This window comes from Lethenteron reissneri, chromosome 15 (genome assembly GCF_015708825.2).
Source record: "Lethenteron reissneri isolate LAM-NWPU_2019-01 chromosome 15, ASM1570882v1, whole genome shotgun sequence".
NCBI classification, from domain to species: domain Eukaryota; kingdom Metazoa; phylum Chordata; class Hyperoartia; order Petromyzontiformes; family Petromyzontidae; genus Lethenteron; species Lethenteron reissneri.
The window spans coordinates 3,840,193-3,863,214 of NC_083793.1; the positions used below are offsets into that span (position 1 = coordinate 3,840,193).

At 52.1% G+C, this 23,022-nt stretch overlaps 1 protein-coding gene across 7 annotated transcripts in view; it reads left to right on the plus strand.

The window, feature by feature from the left end:
* GATA2 (GATA binding protein 2) overlaps positions 1-23,022 on the plus strand; it is a 39,740-nt gene that overhangs the window by 10,946 nt on the left and 5,772 nt on the right. The window contains exons 1-5 of one of the 7 annotated variants that reach the window (XM_061551816.1): positions 4,174-4,627; positions 6,761-7,008; positions 12,491-13,273; positions 16,081-16,224; positions 18,160-18,308. In XM_061551816.1, coding sequence (XP_061407800.1) covers positions 6,768-7,008; positions 12,491-13,273; positions 16,081-16,224; positions 18,160-18,308 — 1,317 coding nt within the window. In that variant the 5' untranslated portion in view covers positions 4,174-4,627; positions 6,761-6,767. Of the gene's footprint in view, positions 1-4,173; positions 4,628-6,760; positions 7,009-12,490; positions 13,274-16,080; positions 16,225-18,159; positions 18,309-23,022 lie in introns of those variants that run through there. The other 6 variants (XM_061551818.1, XM_061551817.1, XM_061551819.1 and 3 more) reach the window with 6 other exon arrangements.

Genomic DNA, 23,022 nt, shown 5'->3' on the forward strand with positions numbered 1-23,022 from the left:
ATACAAAACAAAGTATCTGGGTACAATTGCATAAGCACATAAATCCCTGCCAATTATTTTTTGTAACACTGCTTAGCAAGGGTGGGGGAGGGTAAGTGTGATGGTTCCAACGGACGCAAGCGACTCTCAACTCAGTCGCACGCAAATCGACGGAGTTGCGCGCGACCGAATCGCTCGCGCGCGCGCGCGGTCGACTCGACAACGGCCGGTGGCAGTCTAGATTTGAAGCTTTCGTGACTGTCAGGAATCCATACTCTTTGGTTCTGTCGGTAAAGTCGCGTAGGTAGAAAATAAAATAAATCGCATTTCACACCTACGTGACTGAGACATCCCCGCCGTGCCGCGGCAACTCAAATTCGAGTGCCGACGTTTCGCTTCTCTGCCGTCGCCGGCCGCTGCTACTGCCGCCGCCGCTGCCGCTGCTGCTGGTCGAAGGAGAGAGATGAACAGGAATTAGGGGTTAGGCTCAGAGATGATGGGAGGGGAGGGAGGGGTGGGGGGGTCGAGGGGAGGGGGCCGGGGCTGAATTCAGTCGCCCTGGGCGTTGGACACCCCTTCAATCACTCCCGTCAGTCGCGATGAACGATGACGATTGCAGAACACTTCCTATAATAATCACCATTATTTGCTGTAAGGGCGTGCGCGCGCTGTACATGCGTAAAGCAGTGCAGTTTCGAGACGGGTTCATGCTTGTGTGTGTGTACGTGCAGCGTGACGTACAGCACGTGTGTCAATCCACTGCTGGATGAGTGTCGCGTGTGGCTTGCTGTTGTGATCGAAGATGTGCAGCGTGGCGTTTTGAAGCAGAGTGCAGTCCGACGATGGGGATGTTCGCTTGACCGACAACACTTGCTTGGTATGCGAGTTGGGTGGCTCACCCGAGCGCAACCCAGGCTCAAAAGCTGCATGGCTTCCGACGCGGGGCGAGATTCGGGGCGAACATCACGGAGTGTATTTTTTTGTTCCGTCACGCGCAAAAATATACGCAGATGCACGATGCGATGTAACGTTCTTATCCGCCCCTACGGATTGGACATCTGTGGAGGGAGGGGTGGGAGGAAGAGCTTCATAGCTCATCGGATTCCACCCGCAGTATAAATAAATATACTGATGGGACGCTATTATATCCGTGGGATTTTCTTTGTACCTTCAAGCGCTTTGAGATGTCACAGTGTGTGTATATATATAAGGGCTCACTACATTGCAATCGTTATCCGTAATTGTAATTTATAATTGTGATAATGATAATTATTATAATTTACGGTCCTGTTGTCAGCCAATTACAGCAAGTCGGATATTCCCTCCGCACGCAATGTGGGTCACGGCGAGGTCGTTTGACCATACTTCACCACGCCCGGTAGATGCGCGGGGAAACCTCATGACCGGGTCTCGGACATCCACTCGTCACTGACTTTTATCGTCGGACGGATGTCGAAGTCAGGAGGGCATCGTGTGCCGTGTCACGATCCAGAATCCCAAACGTTTGAGAAGCGTCAGAAATTGCGTTACGAGTGGAATGAGCGGTGACGTGTGTGGTTAGCGCACTGCCCTTTGACCCCGGCTCCACTTGAGTTCAGAATATATATATTTTTTCATAATATTTGTATTCGTACTGGAGGAATCCGATGAGCAATAAAGCTCTTTTTCCCCAGATTTCCAGTAGTTCTAATCCTGACCACGGCGAGCCCTACACGTGAACCCTCCACGGACGAATCCCCAGTTGTCAATCAATCGACCAGCGTGGTGAAGTATGGTCAAACGACCCCGGTGTGGGCAGGCCTTCACCCCAGCGCACGTTCACTCCAGGAGTTGATGTTTACTGTGGCGGTCTCGGTGCCACACGGCGCAGTGTTCATGCCGTCATATGACGTCAGTGACACACACACGTGTGTTGCGCTTCTGTGACGTCACCGTGTCTATTTCACCAAAATAAAAATGTGCACGCGCGCGTAACGAATACAAAGATCACTCCCCCACTCCCCACGTGTAGCCTTAACAGACTGTTGGGGCAAGTGCTGTCAGCGAGCGCCTATGCTGAAGGCCGGCACGGAACACGATCGTCAATGCATTACGCATTGCAATAGCGAGTGTCTGAGCATAAATAATCACACACGAGAAGATGAACACACGCGCCGTTGCAGATGCTTGCTCATCCAGTAAGCATGTTAATAAACAGCGCGACGCAACATTATCTTGCGACGCCGAAGAGTTTATTTGCTTTTCGTTAATCGACGGAGTTAATTGTTTGCATTTGGCTCAGCAAGCGCCATTCTCTGTCTGTGTGTGTACAGGCTAATAGTGTAAACGGAATGAGATGGTGTTGATTGAACAGCGCGCGCGAGCGTGCGTGTGAGAGGTTCGATTCCCACTCACGGCCAACAATCAGTAAATATTATCTGAACCGGTCCTGGGCCTCCCGCTGGTCGACTCGGCCTCAAATGCGTAGCTGATGCGGTGTGTAAACATCGCCACTGGGGAGACAAAGGCGGCCGGGCGTGGTGCTGGCCGCCCTCCCCCTCGTGTGCCGTGCCAGCCTTCATAGGTGCTCGCTAACAGCACTTGCCCCAACAGTCTGTGAAAGCTATACGGGGGACCTTTGTGTGTGCAACTCTGTCAATCGTGACCCCCTGACAGTGAGCATGCAAAACACCGCACGTGGCCTCGAGGTGCACCTAGCCTGGCACAGGCGCCGTGGTGTCGTCCGTTGGTGTGCGTTTATGTTTGTGTCTGTATATATGCGTGCACGCGTGCGTGTAGGTGCGTGCGTGTGTGCGTGTTTGTTTTTCGTGTGAATACTTGCACGCTAATGCACGAGTTGCGCGTGCCTCGCGAAAAGTCGTTCTCGGTGCAGGCGAATTAAAACAAACAACAGAAAGTGAACCGCGTGAACGCTCTCCGCACGACACGCGGCAGGGTTACGCAACCGACGACGACGACGATGATGTGTGGTTAGCGCATTGCGCTACGAATCCGGCAAACCTCAGCTTGATTCCCGGCCACAATTTGTAACAGCAGTGGCGAAAGATATCTCAACGTATCGCGCACCCTCCGCGTAGGTCGACTCAGTCTTAAATTAATACCTATTACGGTTTGGTAACCGGTCGCGTTTTGGGGAGACAAAGGTGGTGGGTCGGGCATGGCTCTGGCCACAGCAATTTCTTGATTCGCCGTGCCAGCTTTCATAGGCTCGCTCGCTTGCTGTAATAGCCACGAAGCTGTACGTTTTGGAAATCTTTGCATTTATTGTGCGTGTATACAGAATGCTCGCTCACCCAGCACTTCCACCCAAGCAGGCTGTAGAGGCTACTCGAGGTATATATATACGTCTTTGTAATAGAGAGCTTCTGAACAGACCCTTACCGCCCGCGTTTCAGAGTCTGATATTTATTAGGCGACCGAAGCGCGCAAAATTGGAAATTGGTGGAACAAAATCTTAAGTGAGTTCCGTGCACCAATTGCAAGCGGCGTGTGGCGGCGCAAAGGGATTGAGGGGGGGTGGGGGTTGAGCGTGGGGTTGGTTAGGGGTTAGGTTGAGGGGGAGTGAGGGGTTGGGAGTGGGTGGCGGTGTGTGTGTAGTTTGTGGAGCGGTGGCACAGCGGTTAGCGCGCTGCGCTACGAACCTGTTGACTTGAGTTCGTTTCCCGCTCACGACCAACACCAGCGATAGCGATTCTCCGCACCGGTCCTGGGCCTCCTCCCCTAGGTCGACTGAGCCTCAAATGAGTACCTGGGGCGGTGTGTAAACATCGCCACTGGGGAGACAAATGCGGTCGGGCGTGGTGCTGGCCACCCACCACCCTAGTGTGCCGTGCAGGCCCTTCTTCATAGGTGCTGCTGCTCGCTAACGACACTTGCCCCAAATGTGTGTAAAGGCTACACGGGAGATCTTTGTCTTTTGTGCGTGAGAGTGGCGGGGGGGGGTTACGAGGTTACGAGGTTGGGTTTGGGTCGGACTGGCGCCAGTGAAGAAGCGGGCGAGCTGCGGGGAGGGTGGGAGGGGCACATTTATGGGTGGGTCTGTCAGCTGGGCGGGTCGGAGAAGAGATGGGGGTTGAAGGGGGGAATGCGTTGAGATGGACTGTGGGTGGTGCTGGCTTTCTTTTGGGGGGGAGGGTGCAGAGGAGGAGGGGAAGGAAGAGGGGTGGGCTTTTTGCCCTCGAACGCGTACATACACGCACGCGCGCGCACACACGCAGGCACGCGCGCGGCGCTACGACTCGACTCACACACACACACCTCCCTCTCTGACTGGCGCTCGGTCCATTGTACCCCTCGCTCTGGCATTAGCGCGGTCCACCAGTACGAGACGCACTCACTCACTCACCCACCGCACACGCACACGCGCGCACGCACGCGCACAGCGCGCACGCACCGCGCGAAGAGCGAAGCGAATTCGAGGCGACATCGTGTCGTTGTTCCTGGCTCCGGGTGCATCCCTCGATCGTCGTCGCGCGAGTCCTTGCCACGCGCGCCACAGCACTTCTTCGGTCGCCGCACGCAATTTGACGACGTTTCGTCGACTTTATTCGGAATACGTTTGAATTATATTAGCGTTCTCTGTGTTCATATCCGTGGATCGTCTGAAGAGTCGGCAACTGCTTCCTCCGGCGGTAGATGGTAAAACAAAGTAAGAGAGCGTGCACTCTGTAATGACAGCTCACACGCACACGCACACGCACGCGGAGAGGAACGCACACGCACACGGGACGCCGCAAGTAACTGGTAAAGTAAAGTAATAGGGAGCGGTGGCGCAGTGGTTAGCGCACCGCGCGTCGCTGCGATCAGCAGACGTGTGTAGAGTTCCGCTGGCGGCCTCAGTTGAGCTCCGTGGCGAGTGATAGACACCCGAAACTCTCCACACCCTTCACACCGAAGCACTTTAACCAAGCCGCATTGACCAGCGTGGCGAGGTATGGTCAAATAACCCCCAAACGACCGTCACAGGTATGCGGAGGGACTCCGCGTCTGTTTGAACGATGGCTTAAAATAATATTATTGGAGGAAAGTTATGTTTGCAAGAGAGAACGCGCAAGGAGTTAAAAAATAAATGTACGTTAATATTCGCAAGTCTTTTTTTCGCATATTTGTCTGCAGACATACAAGCGTATACACACGCACATATGGAAATACACGCGCATTGTTTTACGCAGTGCATTGAACTAATAATGTGTTACGCGTCGCGTGTTCCGGATAAATATTCGTTACGCGGTGTATAATGTTCATAATATACAGGATACATTTCAATATTTAATGGTCAGCTAAGAATGTGCAACTATGATTACTAACGCTATTCATGCTGTTACGCGTTAGTTTGATCGCGCAGTAAGCGCTGAATGACATTGTATATCGTCTATATATCGTCTATATATCGTCTATATATCGTGTATATATCGTCTATATATCGTCTATATATCGTCTATATATCGTCTATATATCGTCTATATATCGTCTATATATCGTGTATATATCGTGTATATATCGTCTATATATCGTGTATATATCGTCTATATATCGTCTATATATCGTGTATATATCGTCTATATATCGTCTATATATCGTCTATATATCGTCTATATATCGTGTATATATCGTCTATATATCGTCTATATATCGTCTATATATCGTCTATATCGTCTATATATCGTGTATATATCGTCTATATATCGTCTATATATCGTCTATATATCGTCTATATATCGTGTATATATCGTCTATATATCGTCTATATATCGTCTATATATCGTCTATATATCGTCTATATATCGTCTATATATCGTCTATATATCGTGTATATATCGTCTATATATCGTCTATATATCGTCTATATATCGTCTATATATCGTGTATATATCGTGTATATATAGCTAAACATACCACACGTTGTTAGTGGAGCTTCGCTATGCACGCGACGTAATCGCGTGTATGTATGTTGTGTATATGTATGTTGTGAGTATGAATGTTGTGTGTATGTGTGCTGTGTGTATGTATGTTGAACTTCTTGTGCACCGTACGTAGCCAACCGTGCTAACCGGAGGTGCGGAAATCATCACCTCTGTAGCCGTCTATTTTATCGACCTTTACGGAGTTTTTATTTTAGCATCAACGCCGATGTCGAGATCCTTTGTGTGTGCGTGCGCGCTATGATGTGTCTCGTTCGCTGCTGCGACGCCTTCGCTCGACTCAACCGTCGTGTTCACGGTGCATCCGTAACCGACTTGAAATCCACGTGGTGGTTTTTTTTCTTTCCATTATTTTACTTTTAACGCATTTAGATCTCACGAGCACGAGTGCCGCTTTGAGATGCGAGGGTTGGCGGGTCACGTCGACGTTTGCCAAACTCTGGACGCCCACTTGGTTACGAGGCGGTGGCCAGCAGGTGGCAGTACAGCAAGTGGGCTTGTGAAACCCGCACGTGCGGAACTTTGAGCCGCCTGAGTGTCGGGCGTCTCAAAGGGTTCGGCCACGTCTGCGATGTTCGCCCCCGTTCCTTGTTTGTTGATTTTCTTAAAGATAACGAGTGTTTGCTTGGTGCGCAGTCGGAACGTGGGAAGGGGGGGTGGTGGTCATTCTGAATTCCTTGCACCGTGGTCTCTATTAACCACGCGCTTCGCTAGCCAGATGGACACGTGATGCATATTCTATTATCCCACGCGCGCATTCTGATTTACACCCTGTTATCTCCCGCTGCTCTTCTCCCTCCCCTGCCTCTCTCCTTCCATGCCTCTCCATCCCCTCCTTCCCCACACCGGTGGTGACACAGAGCCGGCATGGAGGTGAGCTCCGAACAACCCCGATGGATTTCGCATCCAAACGCCGTGCTGAGCGGCGCGCAGCACCCGATGGAGCAGCTGCCGCACGGGGCTTACGCTGAGCCCTCTCAGCTGCTGCCCCCGGACGAGGTGGACGTGTTCTTCAATCACCTGGACGGGCAGGGCAACCCCGTGTCCCCCTACTATGCGAGCCCTGCGCACGCCCGCGCCGCCGTGCACGGCTACAGACAGACGCACAGTGAGTCGACGCCGTCCTCTCCATCACCACCACCACCCCCACACACACCGCTTTCCGTGTCATCTTCATCATCATCCTCTTAACCTACATCATCGTCTTCATCGTGTGTCTACGCAACCCTCCCCCCGTGTCATCATCATCGTCTTCACCATCATCATCTCCATGATCATAATCATCACCATCATCATCGTCTTCACCATCGTCATCTTCACCATCGTCACCATCATCATCATCTTCACCATCATCACCATTATCACCGTGTGTGCACGCTGACCTCACCACACCTGCATGAACCATAATCACCATCACCACCATCACCGTCTTCGCGTGCTTTCTCAGTGTGCCGGTCAATCATCGCCCCACTCGTCTCACCGCGGTCGCTCCACAGAGTTCCTCCCTTGTCCGGTCTCAACTAGGTTCAGAGCGGACTTCAGTCCCTGTGAAATCCCGGCATACAGGAGCAGACCAGCTGTGTCGTCTTTCGCGTTGTTAAGCGCGTTGTGCATTTTAGTTATTTTTCCCTACCCGGAATGATGTTCGACGTTTCGCGCACACTTGCCGACAGCTTTTTCAGCATCGAGGTTCTAAGTTGCTGAAACAATCCTTGCATTAAAACTAAGAACACGTTTCACCCTCTCTGGCAATGAAACAGGTGTTAAGTTGTTTAAACACCAAGTAGATCGATTTTGCAAGGAAACACGTCTGCATTAATTACACACACCAAAAAAAACTGGTCCCATGATATCATCCTGGCATTGATATTCTATCTCACGCTGTGTGCGTCTCTCTGAGAAAAGGGCCATTGTCCGAAACGTCTGCCTGCTGTGCGATTAAGCTCGTCAGCGGCGCTTTTTATGGGGGTTCAGCGTCACACTCTGCTGAGCGGGCGTCGAATGAGTTGGTTTCCCGGTGACGGGAGGTTGAGGGTTCAATACGAGACTGAATCCGCACCCCGAGTTTTTGGGCTCACGCTACCTGCCCCGATGGTGAGGGCGATCAAAGATCATCGCCGTGATTCTAGGGGGTTGCAAACTTATAAACAAATGGTTTTCTGTTGTATTGTTGGTGTTTTTTTTATTCTAGACTGGATTCATCGTGCCAAATGCGAGTGCGTTAGCCCTTCAGCAATTTGATTTGCAGCATTCGCTCACTCAGTCTACTGTAGACACTACATTTGATTGGTTTTTTTCGTACAAGTCAGTATTAATTACCAAAACAGCTTCTGTTTTGGTAGCAGCACATCTGCCAATAACAGTTAATCAATTTTTATAAAACTGTATATCGTTTTATTCATACTGTGCACATTATTGCATCGGGCTGATGGTAGAATTGGACATCCGTGCTTAACTACTGATAATATTCGTTAGAATTGAAGTTAATTCACAATTCGGTTTTGTGACGCTCCAAAGTCGACATTTATCGGTGGCAAATCGCCTCGTGCGGTCCAGGCACTTTGCACCGATTGGTGAGAATTGGCAAAACGGAAAACTTCGGATGCGTTGAGCGGCAACGTGGACGTTTCTCACGTGCGTGGAATTAATTTTGGGTCACTGACGTGTAGATGAATGATGTCCGTTGGTATCCTGACGCCAATATTAGCAGTGCAATGCACGGCTTACGTAACTGCGTGCATACTTTTATCTCTCAGTCCTGCCAGCGGCGACGTTACGGCATATCAGAGGTTGACTATACATTTATGAATACATTGACGTGAAAACGTAACTTAATATTGTGCTATTTCATTTGTACAAATTCTATTTCGACCACACACATGGTACATACGTACATGCTACGTACACATGCGTACAGATCTCTCATATAACCTAACAGTCCAGCAGGCACACGAGGGAGTGGGTGGTCACCACCACGCCCGACCGCCTTTGTCTCCCAAGTAGCGATGTCTACACACACCGCACCAGGTCCTCATTTGAGGCTGAGTCGACCTAGGGCAGGCCCAGGACCGGTTCAGATGAGCATCACTGGTGTTGCCCGTGAGCGGGAATCGAACCCGGGTCACCGGGTTCGTAGCATAGCGCAGCGCGCTAACCGTTGCGCCACCGCTCCCCATTGAGCTGTACATCATCAACCAGTGAGCACCTGCTAAGGCCTTTGTCTTTCAAGGTGACGTTACCCACTTTGCACTCCGTACTCATTCAAGGCTGAGTTGACCTAGGGGAATCCCGGACTAGGTCAAGAGGGTCAGAGAGCCGCTTGCGTACTGGGGATGTATCCCGAAAGGGAATCGAATCTAAGTCGCCGGGTGCCTGGCGCAGTGCGCTTAACCACCCAACGCTACCCCCACCCCCACTACACCCACACACAAAACAAAAACAAAGATCCCCCGTGTAGCCTGTAACAGACTGTTGGTGCAAGTGCTGTTAGCGAGCACCTAATGAGAGTCAGAACGGCACACGAGGGGGTGGGTGGCCAGAACCACAAACACACACACACATACGAACGCACGCACACACATACAAAGAAAAATATCCCCCGTATAGCCTTAACAGACTGTAGGGGCAAGTGCTGTTAGCGAGCACCTATGAAGGCCGGAACGGTACACGAGGGGGTGGGTTGCCAGCACCACGCCCGACCGCCTTTGTCTCCCCAGTGGCGATGTTTACACACCGCACCAGGTACTCATTTGAAGCTGAGTCGGCCTAGAGGAGGCCCAGGACCGGTTTAGATAATCGTCACTGGTGTTTGCCGTGAGTGGGAATCGAACCCGGGTCGCCAGGTTCGTAGTGCAGTGCGCTAACCGCTACACTACCGCTCCCCTCACACAAACACACACGCACACACATACACACACAAGCACACGCGCGCGCGCAGCGCATTCCTGTTAAAACCACGCACACGCTGGGGTTTGCGGGACGCGCATGCCGACTGCCAGATAGGTTAAGGCAGCAATGTGGGGAAGTGTGAGGTGCGGTGTGACTCGTTATCTCGACTTGAGGGTTCCCGTCTCCCCTTTCTCCTCTGCTCGTTCACTCAAAATCGTCGACTCAGAAAAATAAAAAGGCACACGCGTACACTCAACCGGACCGGCGGGGTAGCGACTTTTGTTTTGCCACTGGGTCGTCTCAGGTGTGATTCCCAACCCACGGCTTACGGCTACGCACTGGACCTTCTGCTTGGGTCGCTCTTGACTGAAGTGGAACTGGGTGTCAGTCGCGAGGCCATCATCGTGGGAAATTAAATTCCCCGTGAAGGAACGAGTAAGACCATCGTGTGTGTGTATCTCTCCCCATCACGGTGCGTGAGCTCGAATGGCACGTGGAGAATGGTCTGGAACTCAAGTGAGATGTCCGTAGCGAGGTTACAGCTCTGGCTGATGATACAACGTGGGATTATTAATTGCAAAAGGTTCCGTTATATATCTCGCTTATCAAGCGAGCGGCGATGTAGGAGGCTGGTTGATTATCATTCTGCGAGCGGCTCTGAGCCACCCGGGTTTGTAATTCCACAGTTCAATTCGGAGCAGCAGCTGCAGTGGCAACACCACGAATTGTCACAATGTCATCTCTTCCTTTTTATTTATTGTCGCGGCAAAGCTTCCCTGAGTCCCGAGGTCCCGTCCGCAGGAGGGAACCCTCGCCAGCCATTGCTCTCCCTTCCGAGGCTTAGAGTTTGTGTTCGGTGACGTGAGATGTTTATTTACGGAGGCAAATCGTACGAAGGGCGTTTTAAAGGCAGACAATTTGCGCTCTCCCTCGATACACCATTGCAGTGGATACACAGCGTCAGGCCAAGCGTCTGAACGTGACTTCCAAATGCCTTCCGCAAGCCGCACGTTGTCACGCACAAGCGCACGCGCGCTCACCCCTCAGACTTATCATACAACAAACGTGGCCAACGATAGTCGTAGGTTTGCTGTGCGCTCGATGCAATTGGAAACAAACGGATGTTGGCCACAGCGAAATTGATGCCCCCTCTCCAGCATCCCCCGATTTGTGTGGATGAGTTGCTTGCAAGCGGTGCGTGATCATCACTTACCTGCCGCATCGAAGCGATGGGCCCACACGTGGCCACGGGATGTCTGGGCCGGCTAAGGCCCTCTGGGTTTTCCCAGACCCCTTGGAGTACGAGGTGCTGCTATTCACCCCCCCCCCCCCACACTCACCCACCCCATCACGTTTAGTTAAAAAGTTATTAACGCCGCAAGTAAATGCGTCTCCAGAGAGCCGTTCACGTGCACAATGCGAAATAATTTGAAGGCACTGCTTCGTGTAAACGCATCTGTGATGCGCACACACGCACACACGCACACTTAATCTGCGTGCCCTACTATGTAATTCGGTACATGATAATACCTGGATACACACAGTACACTCACTTGATCTCTCTGCAAAGTAATTAATTAATTAACTTGACACACTTAAGCACTCACTCATTCGCTTCCTCTCTTGCTCACTCACTCATTCGTTCATGCACTCAATCATTCACTCCCCTCAGTTTACTCACCAACTCGTTCACCAACCCACTCGGTCACTCACTCGCCCGCCCGCCCGCCCCTTCGCTCGCTCGCTCGCTCACTCGTGTCACATTGAAGGATCGGTTTGCAGCTGAAGGAATGCCGTAAAAGCTTGGATTTAAAATACCACGAGACGAGCCAACGAGAGAGTGCGGACACCCAGTGATGCGTGATACAAGTACAGTATGCAGAGGCAGATAAAGAAGCAGAGGTTTGGGTAAGAGCTATGAAGAGTGGAGGATTTGCACTCCACCTGCCTGTCACGATTGTGCCTGACGCACCCCGACCCCGATGTACGTGTGCAACCAGCCACTCGTTGATTGGCTGAAGACATTGTCAGTATAGGTAGAGGGCGACAGAGCTTGGGCAATTGTTTGTAGCGGGGGCTTACCGCCTGGCTGCTGCTGCATTGCAGTGAGAGATGCCACGTGCCTCAGTGACTGTGCTGCTTTATATTGAAAACACTTTGACATGGCGGGATTTCGACGGACTCCCATTACGGGCGGCTGTCGAGTGTGTAGGCGGTGCAACTGCACCGGACTCCCAGAGGCCACAGTGGTGGTGGTGTACGGCTCATTGGGGAGCGGTGGCGCAGCGGTTAGGGTGCCATGCTACGAACCCGGCGACACGAGTTCGATTCCCGCTCACGGCCAACACCGGTGACGCTTATCTGAACCGGACCTAAGCCTCCCCTAGATCGACTCAGCCTCAAATGGGTACCTGGTACGGTGTGTGTCAACATCCCCTCTGGGGAGACAAAGGCGGTCGGACGTGGTGTTGACCACCCACCCCCTCGTGTGCCGTGCTGGCCATTTAACAGCGCTGGCCCCAACAGATTGTTAAAGGCTACAGAGGAGGCGAGTGGATCTTTGGTGTACAACTGCTGTGTGACGCATTGTTTTGGCACGTCGTCCGACGTTTCTCCACACGTGCCGGGAAGCGGACTCTGCCTGATCATCATGTGTGTGCGCGTGCGTGTCCCGTGCGTGTGCGTGTGCGCGCGTGTCCCAGCAGGCGGCTTCGCTGGCGCCCAGGTGTGCCGGCCGCACATCCTGCCGGGGCCGGCCGGCCTCTCGTGGCTCGATGGTGGCAAGGCGCTGGGCGCTCACCACCCGCACAGCCCCGCCGCCTGGAGCGTCTCCCCGTTCGGCAAGTCGGCCCTGCACGCCGCCCACGCCCACCACCCGCACGCCCACCACCCGCACCACCCCCACCCGGGCAGCCTGGCCGGCTACAGCCCCGGCGGCGGCGGCGGCGGCGGCGGCGGCAGCGGGGTGGCGTCGGCCGCCAGCCCGCACCACCACCACCACCACCACCTGTTCGGCTTCTCGTCGACGCCGCCCAAGGACTCGGCGCACAGTCCCGTGGACGCGCCGGGCGGCGGGGCCGGGGCCGCTGGCGGCGGAGCCGGCGGAGGAGGAGGCGGGGGAGGGGGTGGAGGGGGCCGCGGCACGCAGAGAGACGAAATGGACAAGGAGCAGATGCACCAGCAGCAGCAGCAGCACGGGCAGAAGAATGCGTTTGCCCTGCACCAGCAGCAGCAGCACCAGCAGCAGCAGCAGCAGCAGGGAGGTGGAGGGGATCAGGGTGGACTCAAGTTGGAGAGCTGCAGTCCGCCCCGAAGCGGGGAGCATCCAGCCGCCTCGGCGACGCACCACCCCATCCCCATGTACCCGCACTACCTGGCCGGCGGGCCCAATTACGGTGACCCGCTCTACCCCCACGGGGGGCTGCTGGGGGGTTCCCCCGTGGGGTTCACCCCGAAGCCGCGCAGCAAGTCGCGAACGTCCGCAGGTAGTGAACCCCGACACTGACTCTCTTTCTCTCTCTCCACCTCCCCCTCTCTCCCATCTCCCCCCCCACCCAAGCCTCCCTGTCACCGTCACTTTGCTGGCGTGCGTGCGTGTGCTTGGAGTGGCCACTTGCAGCACCGCGCGGAGCCAGGCCACAGTGCAGTTGGAACAATTGGCAAGTGCTGGGCCAGTGGTGGGGATGGGGGGGCGATAAGGGAAAGTTTAATGGCACCCCAATTGGCGCAAGGCTGTTGACAAAAATATTAAACGGGGCGTGCAACAAATCGAACTCGGATACTTAATTTTAAAAAAATGCTAGAAAAATATATCATAATTCTTTGCTGCACGATTACGATATTTTAACTAATAATATCACACAGCCGCGATATAATTAAGTTCCATGTGTCTGGGCCATCATCATCATGTTGATTCTAGTCATGTGGGTCAACCCAAACATGAATTCTGTTCAGAGCCTACGATGGGCTGACAAAAATTGCCCAACGGTGCCGATCGATTCGAGATTCCGTCCTCTCTGCACGAGTTCGCACCGTGGGCAGCCGAGGTTCCGATTCGTCAACGAGTTGCGCATCCATCGTTTTAATTGGCCCACTAGAATCGGTCGAAACCGGCCCGGAATTTGCTTCCTTAAACAGCGATGGATCTCGGAACAGAGATCTCGAATATGTACGGCATCTCATTCCATTGCAAAAAAAATGTTACTGGCCAAACATCCCAATGGCAGCACTCTCTTGGAAAAAAGTGAATCGAGACTCAAATGATGCTTTCCTGGATTTACAAAAAGAGAAAGCGTAATGATAATTACGTATTTGCAATAGTGCTGGATGATATACTCTATGATTATACAACCTGGCCTATGTCTCCAGTGAAGAGGTTTTGTAGTCCATCTCAGATTCCTACGTCAGCTCTAAGGTGAATTCTAGAGTTAGTGAAGAGTGTAGAGGTGACTCTGATGGTTAAATATTTGACAGAAATCCAGGAGGTGTGCAAGTAGGCCGCTAGTCGTTGGTTTTCAGGGCACTGCAACCTAACTTTCTGTATAAAATGTAATGTGATTTTTTTTTAAACCAGGTAAGGCCCACTGACCTATGCGGTGCTCTTTCAGAAGGGACCAGACCACAAATGATGAAGTGGCTTTATGAAGTGGCTTATCACGTGGAAATATATAGCAGCCAAATACTCTAAATAAAGTTTGATTCTAAATGTGGAAGGAAAAACCGGAGCACACTCGTTCATGGGGAGAGAGACACGCTAACTCCAATTATACAGCAGGCGTCGGGGTCGGTAACGAACCCACGACCTCCCCTATACCAGGCGAGGTAGTTATCTCTCCCCCGCGATGCCCAGTGACTCGTGTGGCAGTGACATCACTGGAGGCCCACGGTGACTGCACCTGAATGTAAATTGAAATTCCTTCAATCTTCAATTAATGAAAAAAAAAGTAAAAATGAGGGCCATTTACACGTATTCCCGCCACGATAACCACCAATCGTTCGTCGCGTTTCATATCGGTCGCGAAAGCCTACGTGTTAAACTTCATGCTGTGTGTCAATGCGAAGTCGCCACTGAAATGTCGTGTTAACGTTCGTGTGCGCGTGTATGTGTGCATATGTGTGTGCATGTGTGTGTGCGCGCGTGTGTGCGCGCGCGTGTGTGTGCATGTGTGTGTGCGCGTGTGTGTGCGCGTGTGTGTGTGTTTTCGGAGAGAGGGGGTGAGGGATGTTTGCGAGGTTTGCGCCGAATTGTTACGTGCATGCCACTGCCCACATGTCGTCGCCGTAGCGAAATGTTCTCCCCGCCCGTGAATATGACCGAGAGCGCGATGCAAAGCGTAGTCAGGAGCAGACCGAACCCCGCTGTGTTTGTGCCGTCCGTCATTCACGCACCACGCGCGCAACTCGCCAGCCCAAAACCTGCCCAGAGCATAAGGTCAGGGTGGGTGGGTGGGGGGGGAGTGTTGAATAGAATGGCAGAATCGCAGCACTATTATTATTTTATTGGAATACGCGCGTGTACAATTTGGCCTCAGCGACGCATAAAAAAAGTGAAACAGGCTACGCGCGTTATTGTCTGCGCCTGCGCATCCCGACCAAAAGCCCAGTTTGCCTCGACGGAGGATCGGTGATTTGAAAAATCACGATGATGATGATGCCGATAAAAATGTACTCCACGGCTCGGAATGTCGCGGGGAAATTTCTCGGTGCATCGCTTCGCAGCGGATCGAGACTGGGGAGTGGGCGATGCCAGTTAGATAATATGAACCACTATCGGTCGAGGCATCTGCTTCAACTCTTAGCTATAAAGCAGTGATAAATTGATCGCACCGCTGTAGTTCGCGGTCACGGCGCGTATGTTAAAAATATTGAACGGTGAACTTGAATTCGTGCCGATGTCTGGGTTCCGATTATTCGCGTTGGCCGGACAGTTTGTCCAGCGAGTCACATTCGCGATGGCTTCAGTGAGGGCTGGAACGCGTGCCCGGCCACAACGATCGCTTTTGGCGCGTTACCGATCGCAAAACGTCGGCCCTGTCAGAGGGCGGACGCTCTCTCGAGAGAATCTGCGACGCGCCACGCAAGGGTCACGGCGCCCACTTATTTGTCGAGCTCACCCGCAACGGTCGATTGATGTAAAACATATTTTTTGTCATGCGTAAAAAAATAATAACGGTTCATTTGCTGTGGTTTCGCGGACATCCCCGGCGCAAAGGAGATGTGCGCATCACGTTAGCGGAATAATCACCTTTTAAGTATGTTCTCAAATCAATAAACCATTACCTGTTGCTGCCAGGCCACCCGGTCCTGGCTCCAGAATCTCGCTTCATGCCTGGTGCCTCGACTTTCCACCTCCCCATGCAGCACGATGCCACCTCCTCACATCCCTGGCCTTCCTCTGGGCATGAGAGCTTGGAGCTCAACCTCAAATATCCTTTCGGTGAGCTTCCTTTCCTGCTCCATTTGGTCCAAAAACAGCAAAGCTAAAAGAGAAAAAGCCCCAAACACGAAACCAATTGTTTGCTTTTTGAAATTTTCTTTTTGTCACGTGATTTTGTTCTGACATTTTATTTTCTGCACCTGCCTTCGACACACATCGCGTAGACGTTCGGCAATCGGGGGGCGGCGCGTTGAGGGGGGGGGGGACACGCTTCTTTCCCCCCAAACCGCATCGTGGTTAACGAACGATGTGCAATTCGGTTTTGAAATCTTGCTCCCAACACCGTTGCCTTCTGTCCGCTCGCTGGCCATCGTTGATGTTTCGTCGTAGAATGCCAGCGCTGAACCCCCCCCCCCCCACCCTCCACCCTTTTCAAGCCTCCTGAATTAAATGCAGCTCGTTTAAATTGCAAGACGCATTTACGGACCGACAGAGTGATTTCGCGTTATTGTACACCGAATTGAGGCTTCGCGGTTTTAAAAATTCCCACGCCCCCGCCCAATGATGCGCAGTTGCCTGACAATATGTGGCGCACATCATGATCAAACGTAACGTTCAAATTATTAGTCTAGTTATGACTGCGTTTTTACACGCCAATGACACTCCCCGTGTCATTGTAGTGGGGGGCAGCTTCTAATGCACGAACACTTCCGCTACCCCAAGAGGCAATTCTGAGCGTAATTAATGAATCGTCAAACCGAGGAATTCAAAATAAAACGAGCCCAAAAAGCTCCGCATCTCCACTCTTTTTTTTTACGCACAGGCTTCACCGCTCCACCCAGACGGAACGCACGTGCTTGTTCACACGCGGAACGCACACAGCGCGCTTTGTTCACACGCGGAACGCCTGCCAGCCCCCCCCCCCTCGTACCCACTTGCATCGCGCTCTCTAACGTCCGACGAAATGTAACTTACTTTTTTTCGTTACATTTAACACGAAAACTGCCCCAAGTGTAAAATGCAGCGCATAAAACGCGAACCTGCCTGTTTTTCGCACGACGTATCCGCTGTTGTTGTTTCGTCTCCCTTTAAAGTGTCTCGCCAGATACGATGCCGCGCATAACCTCTCTGTGGATATTACGCGAGCTGAGAAGCGCGAATGTGCCTGGAAATTTTGCAGTGACCTGAAATGAGTTTTATTTGCGCTGTTCGTTTCTGTGCGCGTGTGTGTGTGTGTGTCCGCATTACGTGAATGGGCTATGTAACCTGACAATTGAACCCTTACCCTAACTCCAGCCCAGGGATATGATTTGACGCTTGCAGACATCGTTGAGATTAGAACGTTGGTCGTAGAGGTTGAGATTTAGGTTAGTGGTCACCGAGAGACTCAAGCTGAACCAACATTCTGCGGAGAATTCGAATTGCAAAGTGATTGCCTGGTTCAGATTGGCATAATTCTTAAGTGCTTGTGAGCAGATGGCTGCTGTTTCATTGGCTGTGGCGATTGTTTTTAAGTGTCACCTCGATATAGAATAGTGCCAAACGCGCTTTGCACCACGCTCTCTGACTCCCAACAAGCCGTAACGATTCGAAACGATGACCCCAATCGGAGCATCACCTACAAAAGGGACACTCGCGCTCCTGTTGGCCGGGATGGTGCAAAATATCTCGCGCTTCAAAACCCCAACCGCGTTCAGACGCCGCTTTAGAAACACAGTTGAGGCCTTCATTTCAGTCGGGCCTACCGTAGGTCGGCACACCACATCCAGTATACCTTTCGCTGTGACTGTGACTGCTAGACAAGCGTCACCAGTGACTCGGAATTAAAAAGTAAAAAAGTAAAACATTCAGCGAGAAACGTATCCCTACAAGCGTCAGAGTCGTTCATACCAGGGGCTGGATGCAAACCTACGCGGCGCGAGCGCGGGTACCGGCGTCGCTGGAAGCGGCCGTCTGAAACGTTTGCGTGGCGTGTGTGCCGTTGCTCTCTCGCAGCCGAAGGGCGCGAGTGCGTCAACTGCGGGGCGACGTCCACCCCGCTGTGGCGCCGGGACGGCACGGGCCACTACCTGTGCAACGCGTGCGGCCTCTACCACAAGATGAACGGGCAGAACCGGCCCCTCATCAAGCCCAAGCGCCGGCTGGTGAGTGCGAGCGAGCGTGTGAGTGGGCGAGCGTGTGAGCGAGCGAGTGAGCGAGCGAGCGAGTGAGGAGCGTTAGTTGGCACAGTATGGGGTGGGCACAGGTGGTGCATCGGGCCAGTCGTATCGGTCAGTCCACCCATGGCACCACCTGACCCGTGACCTCCTGTCAGCGAGCCTTTCGACACGTGGCCTCAAAGTGCACCTGACCTGGCACAGGCGCCGTGGTGACGTCGTCATCACTGGGTGGCGAATGGCGGCTGTTTGTGTTGGTGTCGGTGAGCGATTGGCACTTGTCCCAACAGCCTGTGTAGGCCACACCGGGGTACCTTTGCCTTTGTGCCGATCCGCAGAAAGTTGGCACATGCGGTGCGTTCGCCAGTCACCTCGGTCAGTCGACCCCATAGCGCCTGGGTCTGCACGCGCGACCTCCTGCCAGCGAACAAAATCTGCCTTCCCCACCTCCAGCACGAGCGTCGTGGTGACGTCACTGTCGCTTTAGTGGCGCACGGAGGCTAATCGTTGCTGTGTGTTGAGACATCACGCTCGCCGTCGACTGTAGCCGCAGCCTGGGGTAGGACACGAATTTTGCCGGGGTTCGTAGCGCAGCGTGAAAACCCACTGCTCCACTGCCCCATGCCCTCCACGTAACCACAGCGAGCGTGAGCGATACGGCTCACGTGGAGATTTGGGTTTCGGGCTATGATGAGGGCAATAATTTTTGAGCTACGGTTTGGATAAGGGCTTGGGTTGTAATTCTATGAAGTTCAGTAACAAAAGGAACACGCGCCAAACGCGGTGGACGCGAATAATTTAGCGACAAAAAATTTAACATCGTAGAATCAACATAGAAGTCACGTTCCTGAGTTTCCAGGGAAGTGTCCGGCTGCCATGCAAATTCAATGGGGTCAAACACGCTCGCTTCACGCGCCCACGAGCACATGCGCACACACGTTGCGTAACCTACGCGCGAGAGCACATGCGGTTAGAATAAGCACGATTGCGTATTGTCCGTATCGGGGCTTAACTCGTCAAAGAATACTTTCTGGGGGTCTGGCTCGCCAGAGTACTAAACTCATTCAACTATTTATTTATTTTACGAAGTAAGGCCCACTGAGCTATTTCGCTCTTTTTCCAGAAGCAACCTGGCCACAAATGGTAACTCAACGAAGTGGCTTATCACGTGGAGATTTTTACCAGCAGCTAAATACTCTAAAGGCGTGATGTTGATTCTAAGTGTCGAGGTAAGAAAAAACGGAGGACTCGGAGAAAAATCCACGCAACCACGGAGAGAGAGAGAGAGACATGCAAACTCCAAATTTACAGGCATCAGGGTCGGGATCGAACCCACGACCTCCTGCATACCAGGCGAGGTAGTTAACATCAACATCGTGGACTTGGTGTGCTGGGCGCTGATATTGTTTGTGGGACACCGACCGGCGAGTAATCCGGCACTGTTCCATGATATTTTGTAAACACGTAGATCGTAAACAGCGAGCCATCCTTGACCACGGGATGCAGACGTGCCGTATCGCTCGCTTGGCTGAGCAGCAACCCGTCAAGAAGATGAACTCCTGTGATTAAACGAGTTTGATTGGCAGCTCTTTTGTCCCTCTCAAGGCCACGGCAGAGCGGTTTTGACGACTCACAACTCTCGCAATCTAGCTCCGCACAGAGTCCGTGCACCACCTGGTCACGACACACACAGGACTATGATGTGGACATATAAAAAAAGCAAAAAAAATCAAACAAAAAGCTGGGATCTCCTGTATAGTCTTTATCGGGTTGTTGGGGCGAGTGCTGTTGTTTGTGGAGCGGCGCCGATGAAGGCCGGCACGGCACACGAGGGGGCGGGTGGCCAACACCACGCCCGGCCACCTTTGTCTCCCCAGTAGCGATGCTTTACACATCGCACCAGGTGCTCATTTGAGGCTGAGTTGACCTAGGGGAGACCCAGGTCAGGTATTCAGATATCCGCCACTGTTGTCGGTTGTGAGCGGGAATCGAACTCAGGTTGCCGGGTTCGTATTGCGGTGCTCCAACCATTACACCACCGGTGGTGGCGTGGCTATCGAGTGTGTAGGCGGTGCAACTGCCATCGGGCCCCACGTGCCAGAGGGGCGCAGAGAAAGGGGATACAAACATGATCATGGGGGAGGGGGGGGGAGGTTGAAGACTGGACAGGAGAGAGTGGTGGAGGCATTACATTTCTGGCACCACGACCTATCATCATCACCACGACCTATTATCATCATCAGCACGACCTATCATCATCATCACAACCTATCATCATCATCATCACAACCTATCATCATCACGACATATCATCATCATCACCACGACCTATCATCATCATCACCACGACCTATCATCATCATCACCACGCCTATTATCATCATCATCACAACCTATCATCATCACGACATATCATCATCATCACCACGACCTATCATCATCATCATCACGACGACCTATTATCATCACGACCTATTGTCATCATCACCATGCCTATTATCATCATCATCACAACCTATCATCATCATCACCACCTATCATCATCATCACCACGACCTATTATCATCATCATCACGACCTATCATCATCACCACGACCTATCATCATCATCATCACGACCTTTGTCGATTGTGCCCACCCGTGCCTCCCCAGCCGGTGACTCCATCCAGGGAACGTCACTTCACGGCGTTCGCTGGGCACTGCCCCCTTGCGCATCCTCCAGCTTTGTTGACCCAAGCCCTCAAATCTAAAAAAACTAAAACAATTTAGTTTTATTCTTTTCTAGGGAAGACCCACTGAGCTGTGTGGATGTTTTTTTTGTCCAGAAGCGACCTGGCCACAACTGATAGCTTAACGAAGTGGCTTATCATCACGTGGGAATGTACATCAGCCAAATACAAAAACGCGTGATGTTGATTCTAAATGTGGAGGGAAAAACCAGAGGACCCGGAGGAAAATCCACGCGACCACAGGGAGAGAGAGAGACACACAACTCCAAATATACAGGCGTCGTCAGGGTCGGGATCGAACCCATGAACCTCCTGCATACCACGGGAGGTAGTTAACGTCTCTCCACCTTGGCTAAGCCCAGCGTGCGTTGAGCGCCGCTCCCAATCCCACGAACAGAGCCACGGAGGCTCGCGCGGCGCCGTAGGGAGCCGCACTTTTGTGTTTGTCGTCATTAGGTTTCACAAACAACGGAAATGCTGTCACCGTGGCCCCCAGCGCTGGCACGGCGGGCACACAGTAGGCACGGTGGCACAATGCCACTCGCGACAATGGCGTTTGTTAATCTATTGTTGTTGTCGTCGTCGTCGTTGTTGTTATTGTTATTTCTGGAAGAGAGGGAGAGAGCGAGGTTTCGGGATGGGGAGAGAAAGTTAGCAGCTTATAAACAAACATACGCGCAGGTCCGTTTTATAACATTAATAATAGTGATTGTAAGAATGGTGGTGGTGGTGGTGATGACTTACAAGCCCTTTGCCAATCCACCGCTGTTTCGGATGAGAGCTGCTGATGTTAGCTCTGGCCGGGAATCGAGCTTAAGTGAGCTGATTACCGTGCCACTATTGCACCACACATAGACACGCACACTCGAATTGTATATATATATTTATTATTAATATAGTAATACACGTTAGTTATTCTTTATTATTTTGGTTCCGATAACTGTGACACTAATGACAATTAATAAAACAACAATAGTGTCCCTTCATTGGGGGAAATGTCTCACTAGAATTTTACAGGCTGTTTTTCAAGAGCTTCCTGAAATCATAATGTTTGGGCAAATTAATTGCATTTTGTGTTTCGTTGATCAAACAAAGTAACGATGGGAGCAGTGCTCATCTCTCGCGTTTACTCGGTGGCAATTCCACATTCTCATGGTGGGGATGAGCCCGGGTCTATGAGATATCCCACAAAAGTGGTGCGAGCGTCAATGGCTCTCAAAGCGAATGAACGGCTGACCAAGCTGTGGGGTGCGAATTTGAACCTCCAGGTTTTGGATTGTCAGTGGCGCATTCATAAACACTCCCATCGCCAAGTCAGAAATTAAATTAAATATATTCACGTAACATCCGTGGAATTGGTCAATGTACATAAATCGTGGTTTAAATGTTTAGAAAACATTTCATGAATTTACATTCAACGCCACTGCCGCAACTTTTATGTTATTTCAGGGGTTTTTTTCCCCCACGCCTGGTGATAAGGATTTGCGTTGTTAATACGCCTACTGTGAGGGCAGTGTTACTTTTGTCCGTGCCAAATTACTTCTCGAAACTCGATTGAATCCCTTCCTTAAAATCTCTTGCGCGTGGGTGTGTGTGTGTACAAACCTGTCCTGTCGACTCAGCCTTAGGTCGACTCAGCCTTAAACAAGTACCCAGTGCGACGTTCAATAATCATGCACTGGGGAGACAAAGACAGACATGCCGTGGTATTGACCACATCGCGCGTCCGCAAAGGTCTAAAATGAGCGATTCCCCCCGTAATTATAAACTCCACGTACAGAGGAATCGCCACTGTCAGACAGTCGATGTTGCAACGGTAAACACATCGCCCGCATGCCCACCGACGATCAAGCCGTCGTCCGCGTTCCACGAACCCCGATGCCGAGCGCGCAGGGTGTTGGATGCGGTCCGCTCTGCGCGCAGCGGAAACACGACGCGCGGGCGAGATTAGCCCACCCCAGCGAACGCGCAGC